The 20,549-nt window shown below is 44.1% G+C and overlaps 2 protein-coding genes across 4 annotated transcripts; both read left to right on the top strand.

The window, feature by feature from the left end:
* Positions 1-5,386: 5,386 nt before the first annotated feature.
* LOC144688858 (actin-5-like) lies at positions 5,387-6,108 on the top strand. Its single transcript, XM_078555852.1, has 2 exons — positions 5,387-5,401; positions 5,455-6,108. The coding sequence occupies exons 1-2, from the start codon at positions 5,387-5,389 to the stop codon at positions 6,106-6,108; spliced, it is 669 nt and encodes a 222-aa protein (XP_078411978.1).
* Positions 6,109-18,463: 12,355 nt separating this feature from the next.
* Positions 18,464-19,744, top strand: LOC144688857 (actin-1-like). Of its 3 annotated transcripts, none has more exons than XM_078555850.1 (2): positions 18,464-18,674; positions 18,777-19,744. In XM_078555850.1, the coding sequence occupies exons 1-2, from the start codon at positions 18,551-18,553 to the stop codon at positions 19,643-19,645; spliced, it is 993 nt and encodes a 330-aa protein (XP_078411976.1). In that variant the 5' UTR covers positions 18,464-18,550; the 3' UTR covers positions 19,646-19,744. The 3 variants fall into 3 exon arrangements, with proteins under 3 accessions (XP_078411976.1, XP_078411975.1, XP_078411977.1); XM_078555851.1 differs by lacking the exon at positions 18,464-18,674 and having other exon boundaries at positions 18,909-18,923; positions 18,977-19,744; XM_078555849.1 differs by having other exon boundaries at positions 18,464-19,744.
* Positions 19,745-20,549: the final 805 nt, after the last annotated feature.

The raw sequence follows: 20,549 nt of genomic DNA, 5'->3' as shown, positions 1-20,549 counted from the left end.
CAAAAGAGTCCTATTAAATCAGAGGAGAGTTCTCCTTACTAAAAATATCCAAAAGAATCCTCTGTCCACTCAAATGAGCAGTCCCTGCAGTCAATAGAGATTGGCCTCCAAAGCTGAAACTCTGGTCTGAACCCGCCCTTTAAATTGATATTCAAATAATGTGGGCGGGTTCCTGGCTTTCTGACCTGCCCGCCCGCTGTAATATCGGAAACTGGCGTGATGACATCGTAAATGGCACCAGACAACATCACGCCCAATAATATGCTCCACAAAGCAGGAAATGGTCCCGATCTTGGAGCGTAAATGTTGGGCCAAGTACACCGAGTTCTTTCTTTTTCTGCAAGCTCCTATTGTAGAGGCACTACAGAGCACACAAATAGTACTTAGAAACACAGGCCAGAATTTTATGTTCGGCATGCGAGCTCGGCGGGATCAGGTGGCCGGGGAGCCGTGCCGTGATTTTACGCAGGCAGGCCAATTAAGGCCCGCTGAGTATAAAACACCACAGTGGCAACAGTGAGAAGGGGCAGGAGGGGGCGGGGGCGGGAGCTCAATGTCTGCCGGGTCCAATGGCGACCCGGCAGCCGATTCAAAAGCTGCGGCAGACATGCAAAGGCTGCCAGTGAAGCACACGCACCTCGTCATGGAGCTCGTTACTGGTGAACGTGGCAGGGGGAAGGGCAGGTCAGCAGGGCAGTCAGCACCGCGTTTCTCTAATGAGTGCCTTACTGCCCTCCTGGAGGAGGTGGCAGCATGGAGAGAGATCCTTGTCCCCAGGGACGGGAGGAGGAGGCCCCCCCCCAACCCCCCTCTCACCTCACCAAAAATGCCTGGGAGGAGGTGGCATCCAGGGTGAGCTCCTGTGATGTGGTGAGGCGCACATGGGTGCAGTGCCATAAGTACTTCAATGGTCTCCTGCGATCGGGAAAGGTGAGTACCCTGTTGGCATAGGTCACTTAGCACAGCAGTTAGCAGTTGCCTACAACACCCCCACCCCCCCTCCCCACCCCCACCCGGCCCCCTTGGACCCCCACCCGGCCCCCTTGGACCTCAGATGTCTTAGAGTGTGAGCAGCAAATGTCAATGAGGCAGCATCTGGGCAAAGGGGTGAGACCTGGCTGCTTGGGGTGAGTGCCTTGTGGCTCCAGGGTCACGAATCAGCTGAGCCCTGCGAGGTATTCCTCAGGTGGGGTTGGCCAGGCGGCAAAGGCTATGCAGGTACAGGGTGGACTAATCAGTGCTCCTCTGTCCTTTCACCCGTAACAATGCCGAGAGGTTGGGGACTGACGGGGAGCGCCCCACCTACTCATCCTAACTCGATATGAGCCGGGGTCACTGGAGCTGGAGAGGCGCAATGCGCCTAGGTCAACCGGCCGTGGTGAGGTTGGGGTGCACTGAGGTCAGAATGTCTGTAATAGCAACCATTCCACTGTAGTTTCTGTATTGATGTGAGTGTCGAACATGGAATCCCCATTGATAATGGTAAGACGAGGGGACCCTGATCCATGTGCCAGGCATGCACAGTAACAGCGTAATGACAGTAACAGTTTAATGACTTCAACTAATCACATGTACTCGTTCTTCCTTTCAGGCTCAACATCAGCCCATCAAGGTGAGGAGCCTGAAGGCCCACCACTGACCCCAGAGGACAGCAACCATCGAAACGCACCTGCATCACACCCTCTCAGCCAAGCAGGCAGCAGCGCAGATACCAGCAGCTCGGTGGACATTACATCAGTGGCAAGTATCTCGGTGCACATTGGTGAGGGCACTTCACACTCGCCTGAGGTGCAGGCGGAGGCAGAGAGTGCCCAGGGCACCGGTAGTCGGAGGACTGCTGGGGACCAGGAGCATGCTCAGTCAGTGGCTGATAATGTGCCTCTGGAGTCGTCCCTGAGGCAGCAGATGCTGGAAGTCCAGCAGGTTGTGCGGGGGGGTCTGGCAGAGATACATGAGGGAATGCGTGCCATGGTCTCTGTTGTGGGGGAGTCCTTGCGGAGCATGAACAATGCAATGACTCTCATGGCCGAGTGCACTGCCTCCTCCATGGAGAGAGTGGCAACTCTCATGGAGAGGCTCCTCCAGGAGCTGAATCAGGGGTTCCTGGGGATGTGCCCAGACCTGCAAGCCCTCACACAGGCAATGACCTCAGGTGGTCACTGTCAGTGTGGGAGATGGATTGGGCACCCAGTATCCCAGCTAGGTGCCCATCCATCAATGGTGAGCAGGGAGGTCCAAAGTGGCCTCACGTTGGTGCACAAGCTGCTTGCTGTCTCTGCGGGCTCCTCTCAGGACGCTGTGGATGATGACAGCAGCTCCTCCGCCCCTCTGCCAGTGACCGTGGCATCCGATGAGGCTGCAATGACTGGGGAGATGCCAGCCGTGGCACTGGCCGCTCCCTCCCAGGGGGGGCCAGCACAGGCTCCCTGGGCCAGAGGACGCCTGCCAAGGCCAACAGGACAGCAGATTGAGCAGGCTGTCTCCAATGCCAGTGCCAGCAAGGGGGGAGCACCAGACGTAGCACCCGCAAGCGAAAACATAAAGCACATTAAGCACAACATGGGCTTATCACTGGTGATATTTTTCCCCCCACTTTTACATTAAATGTTATTTGGTGTGATGGACAACACCTACCAATTTCATTTGTATTATGTATGCCAGGCACCACATCATTAAATGTGTTTCTGTTCAACAAGCCTCTGGGTGCTTCATTAGTTCTACAGGTGAAGGGTAGCCCATGATGTTATGAGTGACTTGTTTGCCATTGCACTTTATTGAAATGGCACATAGTGCATGTTGTTCACCAAACAAATGTTCCTGTCAGGTATCGAGTATGGAACCTGCAGCTCTTGCATGTGGTGGTGGTTCTTATTTGGTAGGCTAGCTGAAGGAGCATTGGATCAAAGCATCCCGGGTGTCCCTGTCTCCCTGGAGGTTGCCCAGGTTAGCATCTATCCCGTCAGCGTTCTCCTGACTGTGCTCGTCCGGAGACTCACTACTGGACTCATCGTCTGTTGCCAGTGCAGCTGCGTCAACATTTTCTGCCTCCTTCGGCATTGCACTTCAGACATATTGAGGTAGCTGCATCGCCGCCTGTAAACCCTGGCAGCAAGATAGTGCTGTCTTCTGTGGCACCTTCCACCTTGGACTTCCTGTTGGCCCTGTGCCCCTTGTGCCTGCGCCTGTCCTCCCACAGGTCACTCCCCTGGAAGCTGAATAAGGACACCTGGCCTCCTCCCCCTTCTGGCCCTCTCTTCCTCCTCAGAGGAGGTGCCTCCAGTGGAGACCACAATCCCCATTCCCAGGGTAAGGGAAGGCTGTCCTGAACTGAAGCCTCCAATTTCTGTCCAAGCAGCTCTGAAGCAAAATGAAGATGTCCTGTTCACACAAGCAAGCAGCAGCAACTTATAAGCTAAAGTACAAACAACTCGCATTAGCAAGCCCACTCACCCCTCTTATCCCACCCATGGAGGAAGTTTTTGAAAATGTGGCCTAACCGCCTGCCTGTTGTGCACGTGCGATGCCCTGAAAATCACACGGACTACATAAACTCCAAGATAATTGGTGTTTCAAGGACCTTAACTGGCCTGTTAACTAATGGTGGGCGTGCCTCCGTGTTCATCATAACGAAGAGAGGTGTCAGCTGTGGCTCAGTTCATAGCACCCTCGCCTTTGAATCAGAGGGTTGTGGGTTCATGTCCCACTCCTGGAAAACCAAGAACTGTGATTGTACTCGAAAGAAGTTGCAATCTGTGACTGTTGATAACTCGAAAGAGTTTCATCATAACGAGGTGTCAGCTGTGGCTCAGTTCATAGCACCCTCGCCTTTGAATCAGAGGGTTGTGGGTTCATGTCCCACTCCTGGAAACCAAGAACTGTGATTGTACTTGAAAGAGTTGCAATCTGTGACTGTTGATAACTTGAAAGAGTTTCATCATGCGCCCACTTAGTGAAATATCACGAGCATGCGCGATGATATTGGGATGCGTGACTGACGTCATCGTGTGTCATATTATGCTTGGGCACCCACACGCCCAACATAAAATTCTGGCCACAATTTCACAACAGGAGTGGGCCAAATTTTAAAATAACAACCACTAATGCTGCCCCAAAAATCCATGTGCCTTCAGAACAGTCAACTTAACAAAGCTAGTTTACTCCTTTGTACTATCTTTGGCTCTATCCCACCAACTCTTCTGTCCCTTCAAGTCTCCTGCCTTCTGCCCTATCACGGACCTTCCCTTTCTTTTTCCACCCTCTGCCAATTGACCTACTTAAAACCTATTACATTCCTAATGCTTCCCACTTCTGATGAACGTTCGTCGACCTGAAACGTTTATTCTGTTCCTCGCCCACTAGACCCTGCCACACCTGCTGAGTATTTACAGCGTCTTCTTTTGTTACAACAAAATTAGCACCTCCTCGTTATAAACAGGCATCTTGTTCAGTACTTTTCCAGCTTACTTAAGTGATACAGTTGGAGGAGTGTTATGTGGCTCCTTTAACCCCTCCTTGTTCCCGTAATTCCCTAAAAGTCTTCCTTCCACAAGTTATTTAAGTACGAGTAGCTTCTGAAGAGAACGATTATCTAAATATAAAATACACTGCTGCGCGTAAAAGCACCACTATCCCATCAGTGTATTCGTCTGAGAGTCGTTGTTTGGCGATAATGCCAGTTATTTCTATAAACACCCACATATTTTTGTTAATAGAATGGGGATAAAAGTTGCTTAAAATTTACGAACGCAACGCACATCCGCCAACGTCATAATTAATACAATGTTTGACTTTATGATGTCCCACTTTGTGGTAGAAAATCCACACAATTCAATTTCTTCATTCTCATGGTCCGAAAATATTTCTTTGCGTGGACGAAGAAAAATGTTTAAAAAATGTCAGAGGCCCCCGATTTCTACTGCGGAGAAGCACAAAGAATCAAAATCCTCATCATTACCAGGGATGGGTAAGGACAGGAAACCAAGATCAGAGGTTAAATCAAACACGAAGGTGAATTCGAATTGCTTCACTCTGAGGACGGGGGCGCTAGTAATTGACATGGGATCCGGTATTTGCAAAGTGGGATACGCCGGCCAACCCAGACCTGATTCTGTGGTGGGATCAATATTGGGATACCCAAGAGGGAAGAGTAAACGTAACAACATCGCTGTGGGCAAAATGGTCTCAACCGAACCGGACCTCAAACTAGTTCGGCCGACCCGACAAGGAATCATAGTGGACTGGACAGCGGCCGAAGATCTCCTTCGGCACGTATTTTATGAGGATCTGAAGGTTTCGCCAGAGGATCACGCAATCCTAATCTCAGACCCTCCTCTCAGTCCCACGACCAATAGAGAGAAGATCGCAGAATTCCTGTTCGAGCGTTTCAATGTCCCTGCCATGTACGTCTCTTACCAGTCAGTGCTGGCTGTGTATTCTTATGGAAAAACCACGGGGTTGGTGGTAGATTCTGGTGATGGTGTCACCCATTCTGTCCCCGTTCATGACGGCTACAACATGCCTGATGCAATCAGTAGAATAGATTTGGGGGGCCACGATCTCACCACTTACCTAATAAAGCTGCTCAGTGAGGCAGGTAACGCCTTTCATGAGAAATGCAGGTACATAGTAGAAGACATGAAGCAGAAGTGTTGCTATGTAACTGTTGATTATCCAAACGAGGGAACCCGTCTTGTAGATTATGAGCTGCCAGATGGTCATATCATCACCATTGGAACAGAAAGATTTAAATGTCCAGAAGCCCTATTCAATCCATCGGTCATGGAGTCAAACCAGGAAGGTATTCACATAATGACCATCAACAGTTTGAAAAGGGTTCAGCCCCATATTAGACAGCTCATGTACGATAATGTTCTGTTGAGTGGGGGCTCGACATTATTCGATGGCTTTAATGTTCGTTTCTGCAAAGAGATTTTTCCCTTAGCTCCTAAAGATGTTAAAACCAAAATTCACGCTGTTCCGGAGAGGAAGTATGCTGTCTGGATAGGTGGCTCCATATTGGCCTCATTACATGCCTTCCAATCTTTGTGGATTCGCCAAGAAGATTATACAGAACAAGGCCCATTAATTGTGCATCGTAGATGCTACTGAGACCCTGTTCTTTTTTTGTCCTATTATAGTTTCAGAGAATATTAAAGATTTTAATTTCACTGTGTCATTTTGTGTAAAGATAATAGTGTTGGTATGTATATCAGCTATTGCTGGTTTATTACTTTTCCCATCGAATGTTCATAGTAATTAATGCCAATTTCAAATATCTTCCTTCATAAATTAAGGCTAGCATCCAGATAACTGTACCATTTAAAATGCTTTATTTGAAATTATATTTAAGGAATTAAACCATCAAGGAAATCCATATATGTGAAAATACAGAGGGTTTGCTTTGTTTTATTGCTGAATTTGAGACCTTTCCAAAGTTTGAGTGCCCTGGTATGGCACTCACGGAGAGGTAACATACTCAGAATAGGGTTGGTAGCCTAAAAGTCCAATAAAAATTGATGATGCATCCAGCTTTATTTCAAAATTGGCCTACTATTGTGTACTCAAGCAGTAAACCATTTTTAATATGGAAATCAAGATACTGTGATGTAAATAGGATCCTGATTTCTAGGTGAAATCTAAACAGTTCCATTGTTGATGAACAAGCAGAAGCCTTCTAAAGAAAAGTCTTGAATTATTTTTGTGGGCTTTGGTGAAACAAGAGTGTACCTCTGGGGCCCACAAAAATAGTCTGGGCAGCTGTCGCCCTGTGCCCCCCACCCCACCCTTTGCGACTGCAAACACCACTCCACTGCAATTTATCTTACTGGCAGCAGCCCCTGGTGACTTCCAGTTTTCAACCTGGTGAGCTAAGATAGTATGCCTGTTCGATGCCCTGTAACTCATATGGTGAATTTTATGGGGCTGGAATGTCAAAATCACGAGGGCCACTTCATTGCATGAATAGCCAGCCAACAAGGGTGCTTTGTCAGTCAGCCACCTAAAAGCCAACATCTACCTTACGCTGTACACTCAGCTCATCTAGTATTTTATTATTATGCAAATTAGGGGAGATCCCATACTGAGATTGAAGCAACAATGTCCATTTATTTAACACCTTTAAAGTAGTAAAACATCCCAAAATGCTTCAAGGAAGCATTATCAGATGGAATCTGACACTGAGACACATAAGAACATAGCAGGACAGGTGGCCAAAAGCTTGGTCAAAGACAGATTTTAAGGAGTGTCTTAAAGGAGGAGAAAGAGGGAGAGTTGCAGAGAGTTTTAGGAAGAGCAGCAGAGGGTTTTAGGGAGGGAATTCCAAAGCTTTGTTTCTAGATAAGTGAAGACATAGCTGTTAATGATGTAGCAAAGTAAATCTGGGTGCATAAGAGATCAGATATGGAAGAATGCAGAGTTTGCCATAAGACCATAACCATAAGACGTAGGAGCAGAAGTAGTCCATTTGGACCATTGAGTCTGCCTCAGAAAGTTGTAGGGCTGAAAGAGATTTAAAAAAATGGGGAGGGATGAGGACATGGAGAGATTTGAACACAATGATGAGAATTTAAACTTAGAGGCACTGCTGAACTGGGAGTCAATGTGGATCAGTGAGCATTAGGGTAATGAATGAACGGGACATGGTGTGAGTTAGGATCCAGGCAGCAGTGTTTTAGATGAGCGATAGTTGATGGAAGGTTAACAATGTGAGGCCAGCCTGCGGAGAGCAATGGAATAATCAAGTCTAGTGGAAGCAAAGGAAAGGATGAGGGTTTCAGCAGCAGGTGGACTGAGGCAGGGATGGAGTGGTATGATATTAAAAAGGTTAAATAGTCAGTATTGACAATGAAGAGGTTATGGAGGCGGAAGCTAATCTCAGGATTAAATAGGTTTCAAACAGTCTGGTTAGACTCAGCCAGTGGGTGATAGAGGAATAGAATCTGTGGCCAAGGAATTGAGTTTGTGAAGGGGGAACCAAAATCATTGACATCAGTCTTCCCAGTATTAAAGTGGAGCATATTTCTACAAATCCAACACTAGGTGTCTTCATTGCGAGAAGTCTAAAATGAAAGGGGTATACGACTCTTGAAGACTATTGACTCAGCTGGCTTCAGGCTGAATTCAGTGGTCCTGTTGCTTTTGGCATCAAGACAGCTAAAAGTTGTAGATGGAGGATTTATCTGTTCCGGAGACAACAGCACTGGATTGAGTTCTTTTTTGAAGCCTCTGTTTGCGGTACCTGGATAGTCAAAATCAGCCAACAGGATTTAGAAAAACTTGAAAGTTGGATGGAGAGAGAGAAAGAAACCCACTCAGGGTCTGGTTCTTTCCGCATCTCAGTTGCTTGTTCAGTTCTGCAGAGAAAGCAGGTGCTTAAAACACACAAAGGGTTGGCTTGTTCAATGTTCAAATAAGGTCAGGGCTGGTGTATTCCAATTGCAACTTAATGAGATCATGGCTGGGAATTCCTTGGTCAGCCAGGGTGCCATTGTCCAAGTAATTATGTCTAATGGTTTGTCTCCACTCAGTTGAGGACCTGGGTGATTGGATGCTTTGTTAATGGGATAGCAGATGCCCCATTCATCCTCTTTCAAGACCATTGTTCCTGGTGCGACTTTTCAGACAGGTTGTCTCCATTTGAATTATTTTTTGGAATGGTGAAGGCACAGTGATTAAATGTGCGGCCATCTTTGACTGTGATCCCAAGTCACTGGGATGTGGCTGCAGGATTTTTAAAAAAATTAATTAGAGGTTTCCAGCCAATAAAATCAAAATTCATTTTTTTATTCCTTATGGGAGCGGAGACAACTGGAACTGCGAGGGACACCTCTACTCAGGCAGCAGGCTAAGTTTGAAAAAAAAATCCACGAGTGACACCACAGGAAAAGTGTAAGTTCCATTGGTTGGTGAGAAGCTGCTGTTAGGGATTGCATTTAAATAGCTTAAAAGTAGAAAAACAGATTGTTTATAAAGAAGTAGCTACTTGGAATTCAGTAAGGAACACTAGCAATAGGGAAGTAAAAGTTAAGTCAAAGTGAAATAAAGTAAGTAAACCAAAGTAAGCTAAAGTTAGCATGTGTAGTAAAGTTGTTACTAGTAATTTATTCCACTCATTTTACTTACCCTAAGTGTGATAAATAGTTTTTAGAGTTACGGGATGGCAGGTCAACTTGGTGAAGTGGAGTGTACATCCTACGGTATGTGTGAAGTCATGGACGCACCATGTGTCCCTGACAAACACATCTGTAAGAAATGTCACCAGCTGCACAAGCTTGAGCTCCAGGTTTCGGAACTTGAGCGGTGGCTGAAGTCACTGCCGTGCATCCGCGAGGCAGAGGACTATGTGGAAAGAACATTAAGGGAGGTGGTCACACCGCAGGTCAGGAGCGTACAGCCTGAGGAGGTATGGGTGACCGCCAGGCAGTCTAAGAGAACCAGGCAGGTAGTGCAGTCTTCCCCTGAGTCTATCCTGCTTGTTAATCAGTTTTCCATTTTGAATGCTGATGGTTCCTCAGGGGAGTGCAGCCAGAGCTAAGCCTGTGGCACCACGGGCAGCTCAGCTATACAGGGGTGAAGGAAGAAGAATGGAAGGACATTAGTGATAGGGGATTCCATAGTCAGGGGATCAGACAGGAGTTTCTGCAGCAGTAAATGTGACTCCAGGGTGCTCTGTTGCCTTCCTGGTGCCAGGGTCAAGGATGTCATGGAGCGGCTGAAGGACATCCTTTGGTGGGAGGGGGATCAGTCCACATTGGTACCAATGACATAGGTAAGAGGAGGGATGAGGTCCTGAAAGCAGATTTCAGGGAGTTAGGAAGGAAATTAAAAAGCAGGACCTCAAGAGCAGTAATCTCAGGATTACTCCCAGTGCCTCATGCTAGTGAGCATAGGAATAGGAGGATAGATTGATTAAATACGTGGCTGGAGAACAGGTGTAGGAGGGAGGGCATCAGACTTCTGAGGCATTGGGACCAGTTCTAGGCCAGATGGGACCTGTATAAGCTGGATGGGTTACATCTTAACAGGACTGGGACTGATATACTCACAGGCAGATTTGCTAGTGCTGTTGGGCTGGGTTTAAACTAGCTTGTCTGGGTGGGTGGGAAGCTGAGGGATGGCCCAAATTTGAAGAAAGTAAAATTGGTAACAGGAAGTAGTAGTGATACCAGAAGGCAGGAGTAACAAAGCTGTGCATTGAGTTTGCTTCAAATGCGGAATGATGTCAAAAAGACAAAGTTAAGGGCACTCTACCTGAATGTGCATAGCATTCACAATAAGGTAGATGATCTAAAGGCACAAATAGAGGTAAAGGGGTATGATATAATTGCTATTACGGAAACATGGCTGCATGGTGACCAAGACTAGGAACTGAATATTCAAGGATATTGACGTTTAGGAAGGGAAGACAAGGAGGGAAAGGAGGTAGAGTTGCTCTGATAGTAAGGGATGGGATCAGTGCATTCGTAAAGGAGGATCTCAGATCAGAAGAACAATGTGTGGAATCTGTTTGGGTGGAGCTAAGAAACAGCAAAGGACAGCAGACATTGGTTGGAGTTGTTTATCGGCCACCAAACAGTAGTGGTAATGTGGGGCGTGGTATTAATCAGGAGATGAGAGAAGCATGTAGCATGAGCAATACAGTATTCATGGGTGACTTTAATCTGCATATAGACTGGGTAAACCAATTGAGCACTAATGCTGTGGAAGAAGAGTTTCTGGAGTGTGTTAGGGATGGTTTTCTAGAGCAGTATGTTGAGGAGCCGACCAAAGGACAGGTTATTTTAGATCTAGTGTTATGTAATGAAAAAGGGCTAATAATCTTGTTGCAAGAGAACCTTTAGAGATGAGTGACCACAAAATGATAGACTTTTACATTATGTTTGAAAGCGAGGTAGTTCACTCTGAAACATGGGTGCTAAAGTTGAATAAAGTTGAATAAAGGAAATTATGAAGGCATGAGGAACAAATTAGCTGAGGTGGATTGGGAAAATACATTAAAAGGAATGACTGTACATAGGCAATGAATAGTCTTCAAATAACGATTACATAGCTTACAGCACCTATACATTCCTTCAAGGTGCAAAAATCCCCCAAAAAATTCAGTCAACTGTGGCTGACAAAGGAAGTTAAGGATTGTATAAGATTAAAAGAAAAGGTTTATAAAGTTGCCAGAAGTAGTAGTAAACCTGAGGATTGGGAGGTTTTTAGAATACAGCAAAGGAAGACCAAGAAGCTGGTAAAGAAAGAGAGAATAGAACATGAATACAATCTAGCAAAAACATAAAAACGGACTGTAAAAGCTTCTATATGTATGTAAAAAGGAAGCATTTGGCTAAGACAAATGTGGGTCCATTTCAGGCGGAGTCAGGAGAATTCATAATGAGGACTAGAGAAACGGCAGAGAAGCTAAATGGTTACTTTGTATCTGTTTTCACTGAGGAGGATACAGGAAATCTCCCAGATTTAGAGATCCAAGGGGCTAGGGAGAATGAGGAGTTGAAGGAAATTAGTATAAGTAAGAAGTTTGTATTGGAGAAATTAATGGGACCTAAATCTGATAAGTCCCTGGGACCTGATATTCTGCATCCCAGAGTGTTGAAAGAGTTGCTATAGGGATAGTGGATGCATTGGTGATCATTTTCCAAAATTCTATAGATTCTGGAATGGTTCCTGAAGATTGGAAGGTAGCAAATGTCACCCCACTATTTAAGGGGGGAAGAGAGAAAACGGGGAATTACAGACCTGTTAGCCTTACATTAGTCGCAGGGAAAGTGCTAGAATCTATTATAAAGGATGTGATAAATGGATACTTGGATAATCATGATTGGATTGGGCATAGTCAGCATGGATCTGCGAATGGGAAATCACGTTTGATGAACTTGTTGGAGTTTTTTGAGGATGTTACTAACAAATTTGATAAAGGGTCAATGGATGTAGTATACTTAGATTTTCAGAAGGTTTTTGATAAAGTCCCCCACAGGCACATGGAATAGGAGGCAATGTACTGGCCTGGATTAAAGGTTGGCCAACAGACAGAAAACAGAGTAGGAATAAATGGGTCATTCTCACATTGGCAGGCTGTGACTAGTGGGGTACTGCAAGATCAGTACTTGGGCCCCAGCTGTTCATAATACATATCAATGATTTGGATGTGGGGACCAAATGTAATATTTCCAAGTTTGCGGATGATACAAAGCTAGGCGGGAATGTGTGTTGTGAAGAAGATGTAAAGTGGCTTCAGAAGGATTTGGACAAACTTAGTAAGTGGGCAAGAACATGGCAGATGGAATATAATATGGAAAAATGTGAGGTTATCCACTTTGGTAGAGGGGACAGATGTGCAGAGTATTTCCTTATTGGTAAGAGATTAGAAAGTGTAGATGTACAAAGAGACCTGGGTGTCCTTGTCCATAAGTCACTGAAAGCTAACATGCAGGTGCAGCAGGCAATTAGGAAGGCTAATAGAATATTAGTCTTTCTCACAAGAGGATTTGAGTACAGGAGTAGAAAAGTCTAGCTTTAATTGTATAGAAGCTTGGTTAGACCGCACCTGAAGTACTGTGTGCAGTTTTGGTCCCCTTACCTCAGAAAGAATATTATTGCCATAGAGGGAGTACAACGAAGGTTCACCAGACATCTGGGGATGGTGAGACTGTCTTATGAAGAGAGATTGGGGAAACTGGGCCTGTATTCTCTAGAGTTTCGAAGAATGAGAGGTGATGTCATTGAAACCTACTAAATACTGAAAGGAATAGATAAGTAGATGCAGGTAAGTTGTCTTCCCTGATTGGGGAGTCTAGAACCAGGGGACACAATTTCAAAATAAGGGGGAAGCCACTTAGGGTCAGGACGAGGAAAAATTTCTTTACTCAGAGGATTGTGAATCTTTGGAATTCTCTACCCCAGAGGGCCGTAGAAGCTCAGTTAGTCAGTATGTTTAAGGTAGAGATTGATAGATTTCTGATTAACAATGATGTAAAGGGTTATGGGGATAGTGTGGGTAAAAGGCAGTGAAGTGTTCAATCAGCCATGATCGTATTGAATGGCGGAGTAGGCTCAACGGGCTGAATGCCTTTCTCCTGTTCCTCTGATATAAAGCATGGTTTCACAAACATTAGCAAATATGAAAGAGCAGGAATTGGAGGTAACCTTGTGACATAGGTTAGTAATTAGTTGGGAGTTGGGAATCAGATGGTAAGAGAACAGTTTCTGATTGTCAGATTGTGACAATTGGTACTGGATTTTCAATCTGCGGTCAAGAACTCAATGCCCAGGTTATTTCCAGGTCCCAACCTCACATCAGCATTAGCAATTTTCATATCCAAAGGTCCTAATTGAGCAGGGGCCAGTTCAGCACCCAATTAGTGGCACCAGAAGTGGCCTGGAGGTGTGGTGGCCTAGACAACTATAGGGAACCCACTTAGTACTGAAAGGGTTAATGGAGAAATTGAATTAAATGCTTAGGCCTAAGAGAAAAATACTGCAACCTTGAAGAACAATAGCATCTTGTCTGACCACTATAGTAAGATGAGCCCTGAGACATTCCTTGTGTCTCTCTCTCAGGCTGAATGTAATCAAAGTTGTGATAACCAAGTGCGTAGGCACTGCACCTGTTGTGTAGGAATGGAAATTAACTAAAACATGGATTGGTCAGTTAACGTATGCAAATAAGTAGATTGAGATGTACAAAATTTACTGATTGGTTGTAAAATGCTTTTAAGCAAGTGTTTCTGTATTCTGCTTTGAGACAGTACAATAGATCTCGCTGTATTGTTCTCCCTTGTGCACAAGTAATAAATGGGGTTTCTATGTACGAAATGATGCCTTGGTGTGATTAATCTCCGACAGAGGCAAGACATAAGTTATCAAGGACCCTTTGAAAAGGTGAGCGATTGTCATGATGGAACAGCAGGGATCTCAAAGGCCAGTGCTAGCATGGGCAGGCATCCACAGATAGCACCAAGGTTCTCAGATGCCTCCCTTGAGGCTTTAACCTCAAGTTGCAGACAGGAGAAGTATCTTGTTCCCAGTGCCTACTAGAAGAAACGCTTGGATGGAGGTGGCGATGGAGGTCAGCAGCTGGACAGTGACCAGAAGGGCTTGGGTCCAGTATAGAAAGAGATTTAATGACCTGGTAAGTGAAAAGTGAATGGCATTGACACCTTGGTGACAAGTCTTTAACTCTGTACACACCTGTGTGCACACGAACTGAGCAGACTGAGTGTTCATACTTCGCCTTAACTCTGTTAGATCAAGTGACCAATTGCACCACTGAGGCATCAGCAACCCTCACTTATGGGGTGTAATTGAGGACCCTGACGTGTCCCAAGCACTCCGTTTGCCTCATCCCACCTGAATGAAAATTCCAAATTGTTACTCAAAAGTCTTTTAATGAACTCAAAAATGAGCTCAACAACCACTTAATTGGAAGTGTGTGGGTTTCTAGCTTCCTACACTTACTTTGAAAATCGTGTCACATTCAGGAGGCCGGAGGCATCAGGATCCAGTGACACCTTTTGCGAATGTGATTTTCAATGTGTGCCCACACCCGAACCTACCCCTGCTTCAATTGAAAATCCAGCCTGTGGTGTTTCCCAGGAATTTGTATTGGGATTTCAGCTTTTCATTACCTATTTTAATTACTTTGCTTAAGGAACCAAGAGTTGTATATCCAAGTTTGCAAATTACCCAAAGTTAGGATGCTCAGAATACATTGTGTAGATGGGAACAGGAACTTACAAAGGGATATAGATTAAGTGAGTGGGATAAAACTATAGCAGAGGACATTTAGTATGGGAAGGTCAATGTGAAGAAAAATCAAAATATTTTCTTAATGAGAGACCAGGAACTGTGAAACAGCAAAGCGATTTAGGTATTCATGTACACAAATCACTAAAGGTTGGTAAGCAAGCACAAAAAGTAATCAGAAAAAAAACTAATGAAATCTTGACTTTTATCTCACGGGAACTGGGATATAAAAATGAACAGGTGATGCTTCCGTTAAGCATCAAGGGGAGGTGGTATTGTCACTGGACTAGTATTACAGAGACCCAGGGTAATGCTCTGGGGATAGTTCAAATTACACCATGGCAGATGATGACATTTGAATTCACTAAAAATCTGGAATTCAAAGTCCGATGATGACCATGAAACCATTGTTATAAAAACCAATCTGGTTCACTAATGTCCTTTAGAAAAGAAAATCTGCTGCCCTTACCTGGTCTGGCCTACATGTGACTCCAGACCACACAGCAAGGTGGCTGACTCTCAACTGCCCTCTGAACAAAGGCAATTAGGGAATGGGCAATAAATGCTCGCCTAGCCAGTGATGCCCACAGTAAAAAATATATAGTGCCTTGGGAAATGGATGATTCAGGATTCATATCATCCACTGTTGGTGGTTGACAGCAAGATATGGACATTGTAGGTCAGAAAGGTCAGAAAACAGCTTTGATTTTGTAACATAACTCACTTAACCAATTTATTTGAGAGAGAGAAGAGTAGGCCCAAGATTAGTATGTCAAACTTAAATAGGGGCAATTATGAGGGCATGAAAGCAGAACTAGCTAAAGTGAACTGGCAAATGAAGTTAAGGGATAAGTCAATTGGGATGCAGTGGCAGATATTTAAGGAAATATTTCGGGATACTCAGTATAGATACATTCCAACAAGAAAGAAAAATTCCAAGGCGCGGACCCACCATCTGCGGTTACTAAAAAAGCTAAAGATTGTAACAAACTTAAAGAAAAATCATATAATTGTGCAAGGATGGGTGGTAGGACAGAAGACTGGACAGAATATAGAGAACAGCAAAGAATGACGAAAAGATTCTTAAGGAGGGAAAAATTAAAGCACGAGAGAAAGCTGGCTAGAAATATAAAGACAGATAGTAAGAGTTTCTATAGATATTTAAATGAGGAAAGAGTTAACAGAATGAGCATTAGTCCTATAGAAAGTGAGTCTGGGGAATTAATAATAGAAAATAAGGAGGTGGCAGATGTATTGAACAGGTACAATCAGATCAGCCATGATCTTATTGAATGGCAGAGCAGGCTTGAAGGGCCAGGTGGCCTACTCCTGCTCCTAATTCGTTTGTTCATATGTTCATCTGTTGTTTATAGTCATGAAGTGCCCAAATTATGCCCCTTGGAATGGCAGGCAGGTTGCAAAATCAATAATAATTAGATACAAATGAAATAGTAAGGAGATCCAAATTGCACCTATATGTTCTGTGTTTTAGGACTATTGTTTAACAAATTCTGATGTCATTCATAAAAATGCTGAAATTTTTAAAGTGAAGAGCAATTTTGGGATCAACTACATTATTTTGACTCACAATGATTTTCTCTTAGCCTAAAATAAATTATCCACGAATTTTAGTCAACAAAAAATATATTATAATGAATACTATCTAATTATTGCTAAAAAAAAACAGACATGCTCTCTGAGCTTTTCATCTTGCATTCATCAGGCCAGCTCACAAGAAATTATCAAACTGTAAGGGGGCAACAACAATTAATACAGCATGAGAAGAGAGTGCTGATTGGTTGGCAAGTGGACTCTGATTGGTGGAGGCGTTGCCATGAGGAATGTAGCATGGAGCAGTTAGCTGCCCAGCTTTGTTCAAGTTCAAACCAGGCAGGTCTACTCTGATTGGTCAAGGCATTGTCATGGGGATTAAACCAGAGAATGACTGTTCCCTAAACTTTTGTTTAGATGAAAAGATGCAAAGTGTGTACATGTTACTTCTGCCTGCAAAGGACAGAATCCTGTTTGTGAACATGTGTGGCTTCTAGCATGCCTACGTGACCCATGCTGCGAGCCCAACTGGCAGTCTTAAATTGGTTTTTGGTGTAATACTTCGCACAATCTAGATTGTTTAGCAGGTGTTGTCAATCCCAGAATCACATCTATTGTTGGACATTATGCTTTGAGTTTTGCAAGTATGGGCCAGTTGGGTACAGTCAGTACTTTGCCTGTTGCGAACAGCTTAAAGGAAGTGCTGTTTGATATGATCCACCAATAGTTGGAACCTATGGCCTATTAGCACCACACCGGCACTGAAATTAATATACTACATTGCTCATTTGTGTGATAGGCAGAAAATCTTTTTCATTTGACGGCCGCATTCTATTGGTAGAGAATACCACGCATGTTCCTACTGCATAGTAACAACATGCAATGGCTAGCTTCATCTGTTGCTCAAGTTTTTGTGACACCATAATCTGAGGTGGACTGGGCACTTTTCTGGACCGAAAATGGCAGCCTTTAGGCCCAGTCATGAGTTTGTACGATATATAGTGAACAATGGTCTGATCAGGGTAGCCATTATCCCACAGGATGGTTTTGATGTGCCCTATTTTAGCATCAAGCTTGCACAGTGGGCAAATAACTCAGGCCCTATTTACGGGTTTGCTGACATTGCCAATCTTATAGTGTATGGAATTGTAGGAATCCCAACACATATATTGACAAGTGATGGTAGGCTTGTGATAGGCAATAGTAAAGAACCCATTGGCAGGTTTCTCAACTAGCACGTTGAGGAAAGGGAGCTCCTTTGACTGCTCCATTTTGAAGGTGAATTTGAGTGCAGGATGAAGCCCATTAAGATGTGTAAGGAAGTTCTTACATGCAGCTGCCCAATCAAATATAGTAAACGTTTCATCTATGTATGGTAAATATGCAAGGGGTTAGGAGGTTGGGTATCATTCCATCCAAGATGCATGCTGTTACTATGCAGTAGCAACATGTTTAACGTTTGTCAACAGCACCTTCTTTGAATGGTGTGAAGTGTTGAATTACATAGCCTATACACATTTCTAAAGAGCCTACCGTAGTGTACTTTAATTATCATTGCACTTTAAGGGTCGTTTGGCAATCTACAATAAAATTAAAAATAATCAATTTCAAAAGTACCATAAATTAATAGTAGTTTTGCAGTTTTAAGAGATGAAATATTTTGCAAACGTTAAAAAATCGCCTCGAATATAATTCACAAGAGCAGAAAAAATATTTTTGGGTTAACGTGGTAATCCATAAGTCTTGCATGGCACAAAATGTAAGGCTCGTTTTTATCTGCGTGGAAGAATAATTTGCAAGGTCGTAGGTACATATTTTTAAAACAATGTGTTTAAATAGATTAAGGAGGCGGGGCTTTAAGTTCATTTTAAAATTTGGCCAAACCTACAGAGCAGCTCATTTCCAGATTTAAAAATGACAGCAAACGTTGCCAGAATTGCCTGAGTTGCAAGTTGCATCTCAGCGCCGTCATAATTGATGAAGTAAAATGTGACTATGATGCCCCACCATGTAGGGGTGGATTTAACAAATTTCACACCTAGTGTTTACTAAATTGATATCCCGGTTATCAAGCACAGCATACCGGCCTGCTGGTTCTTTAAAGACTTCGAAAATGTTACAGAAAATTCAGCGGCCGCCGTCGCGCACTGTGGACAAGGCGAAAATATCAAGGCCACCCTCATTATCAGGAACGATTAAGGATGTCAAAGCAAAAGATAAACCTGACTCTGAGCCACAGCCCAGAATCCCAGTTATGAGAACGGGAGCAATGGTAGTGGACATTGGATCGGGGAGTTGTAAAGTGGGGTATGCCGGTGACCCAATTCCCCAGTCACTGGTTGGGTCAGTGGTGGGATACCCGAGAGGGAAGAGTAAACGTAACAACATCGCTGTGGGCAAAATGGTCTCAACCGAATCGGACCTCAAACTAGTTCGGCCGACCCGACAAGGAATCATAGTGGACTGGACAGCGGCCGAAGATCTCCTTCGGCACGTATTTTATGAGGATCTGAAAGCTTCGCCAGAGGAACACGCAATCCTAATCTCAGACCCTCCTCTCAGTCCCACGACCAACAGGGAGAAGATCGCAGAACTTTTGTTCGAGCGTTTCAATGTCCCTGCCATGCACGTCTCTTACCAGTCAGTGCTGGCTGTGTATTCTTATGGAAAAACCACGGGGTTGGTGGTAGATTCTGGTGATGGTGTCACCCATTCTGTCCCCGTTCATGACGGCTACAACATGCCTGATGCAATCAGTAGAATAGATTTGGGGGGCCACGATCTCACCACTTACCTAATAAAGCTGCTCAGTGAGGCAGGTAACGCCTTTCATGAGAAAGGCAGGTACATAGTAGAAGACATCAAGCAGAAATGTTGTTATGTAGCTGTTGATCAGGACAAAGAGACAACCCTGTCCGACCAAGAGTACCTTGTGGATTATGAGCTCCCTGATGGTCATGTCATTACCATTGGCAAGGAAAGGATGAAATGTCCAGAAGCTCTCTTCAAGCCATCAGTCATGGGATCAAACCAAGAAGGTATTCACACAATGACCATCAACAGTTTGAAAAAAGCTCAGCCCCAGGTTCAGCAACTCATGTACGACAATGTTCTGTTGAGTGGAGGGTCGACAATGTTTGAGGGATTTTATTCGCGGTTCTGCAGAGAAATTTTTGCTTTAGTTCCCAAAGACACAAAAACCAATATCCACGCTGTCCCGGAGAGGAAGTATGCTGTCTGGATTGGTGGCTCCATATTGGCCTCACTACATGCTTTTCAGTCTTTATGGGTTCGCCAGGAAGATTATAAAGAACGAGGCCCATTCATTGTACATCGTAGGTGCTACTGAGATTGGTTTGCTTTGCTGGTATGCAGTGAGATTTGAAAAAGAGATGGTTAATTCATGAAAAAAAATGCAAAACTGCAGTGCTAGGTACAAAATGTCAGTAAAGGCAATAAATAGTATTACAACTGTTATCAGTGCTGTGTTTTTCACTCTAAAAGAAAACTTGATTACCATAATGTCAACTTGAACTTGGTCACAATTCTTCAAGAGAGAACTAAAAAGAGGTGAAAGGCACTCTGGTCTTTACTGTCTCTATTCAATGACAATAAAATGAGAAAAAAATCAAGTCAAGGTTATTTTCCATATGCAGTGTGACCAAAGAGCTTTACTCCATGATTCAGCACTCCCAGCATGCACTGCATTATTTTCCCTTTGGCACAGGAACAAGATTCAGAACCAAACTCTAAGTTTTGATTTGTGGCAACAGTAAATGACTACAAGGAGTGTTCTATCCTACACTGACATGTCACTTAGCTCCCTCATAGAGCATCAACCTCTTCCTGGGCATTTGTCTTTGTGTAATACCCATATTTGGTGATCTACATTAAGCAGTAATGAGTAAGCTATGTACATTTCAATGGAGTTTGATGTCTAGATCATGATTTTGGCTAGCACACTGAGAACTTTGCTGTCTAAGTCATTCCACCATGCAGTAGAAAATGTCTATTTAATTGCCGATGAGAAGACTACTAGGCTGGGAGAATAACAGCTGCATGGTATTTCTTGGAGGCTGGGCATAAGAACATACACTCATATATCCATGGTTTAGTCTCTAACTGTAACAGGTTCTAAAGAGGCATTTGTTTAACTGCTGTAAAATCAGAAAATGCTGGAAATACACAGCAGGTCTGTGAAGAGAGATACAAAGTTAACCTTTCATCAAAACTGGAAAATGTTAGAGATGTAA

This window comes from Cetorhinus maximus, chromosome 13 (assembly GCF_964194155.1).
Source record: "Cetorhinus maximus chromosome 13, sCetMax3.hap1.1, whole genome shotgun sequence".
Taxonomy (NCBI): domain Eukaryota; kingdom Metazoa; phylum Chordata; class Chondrichthyes; order Lamniformes; family Cetorhinidae; genus Cetorhinus; species Cetorhinus maximus.
This window is presented reverse-complemented; position numbering and strand designations above follow the sequence as displayed.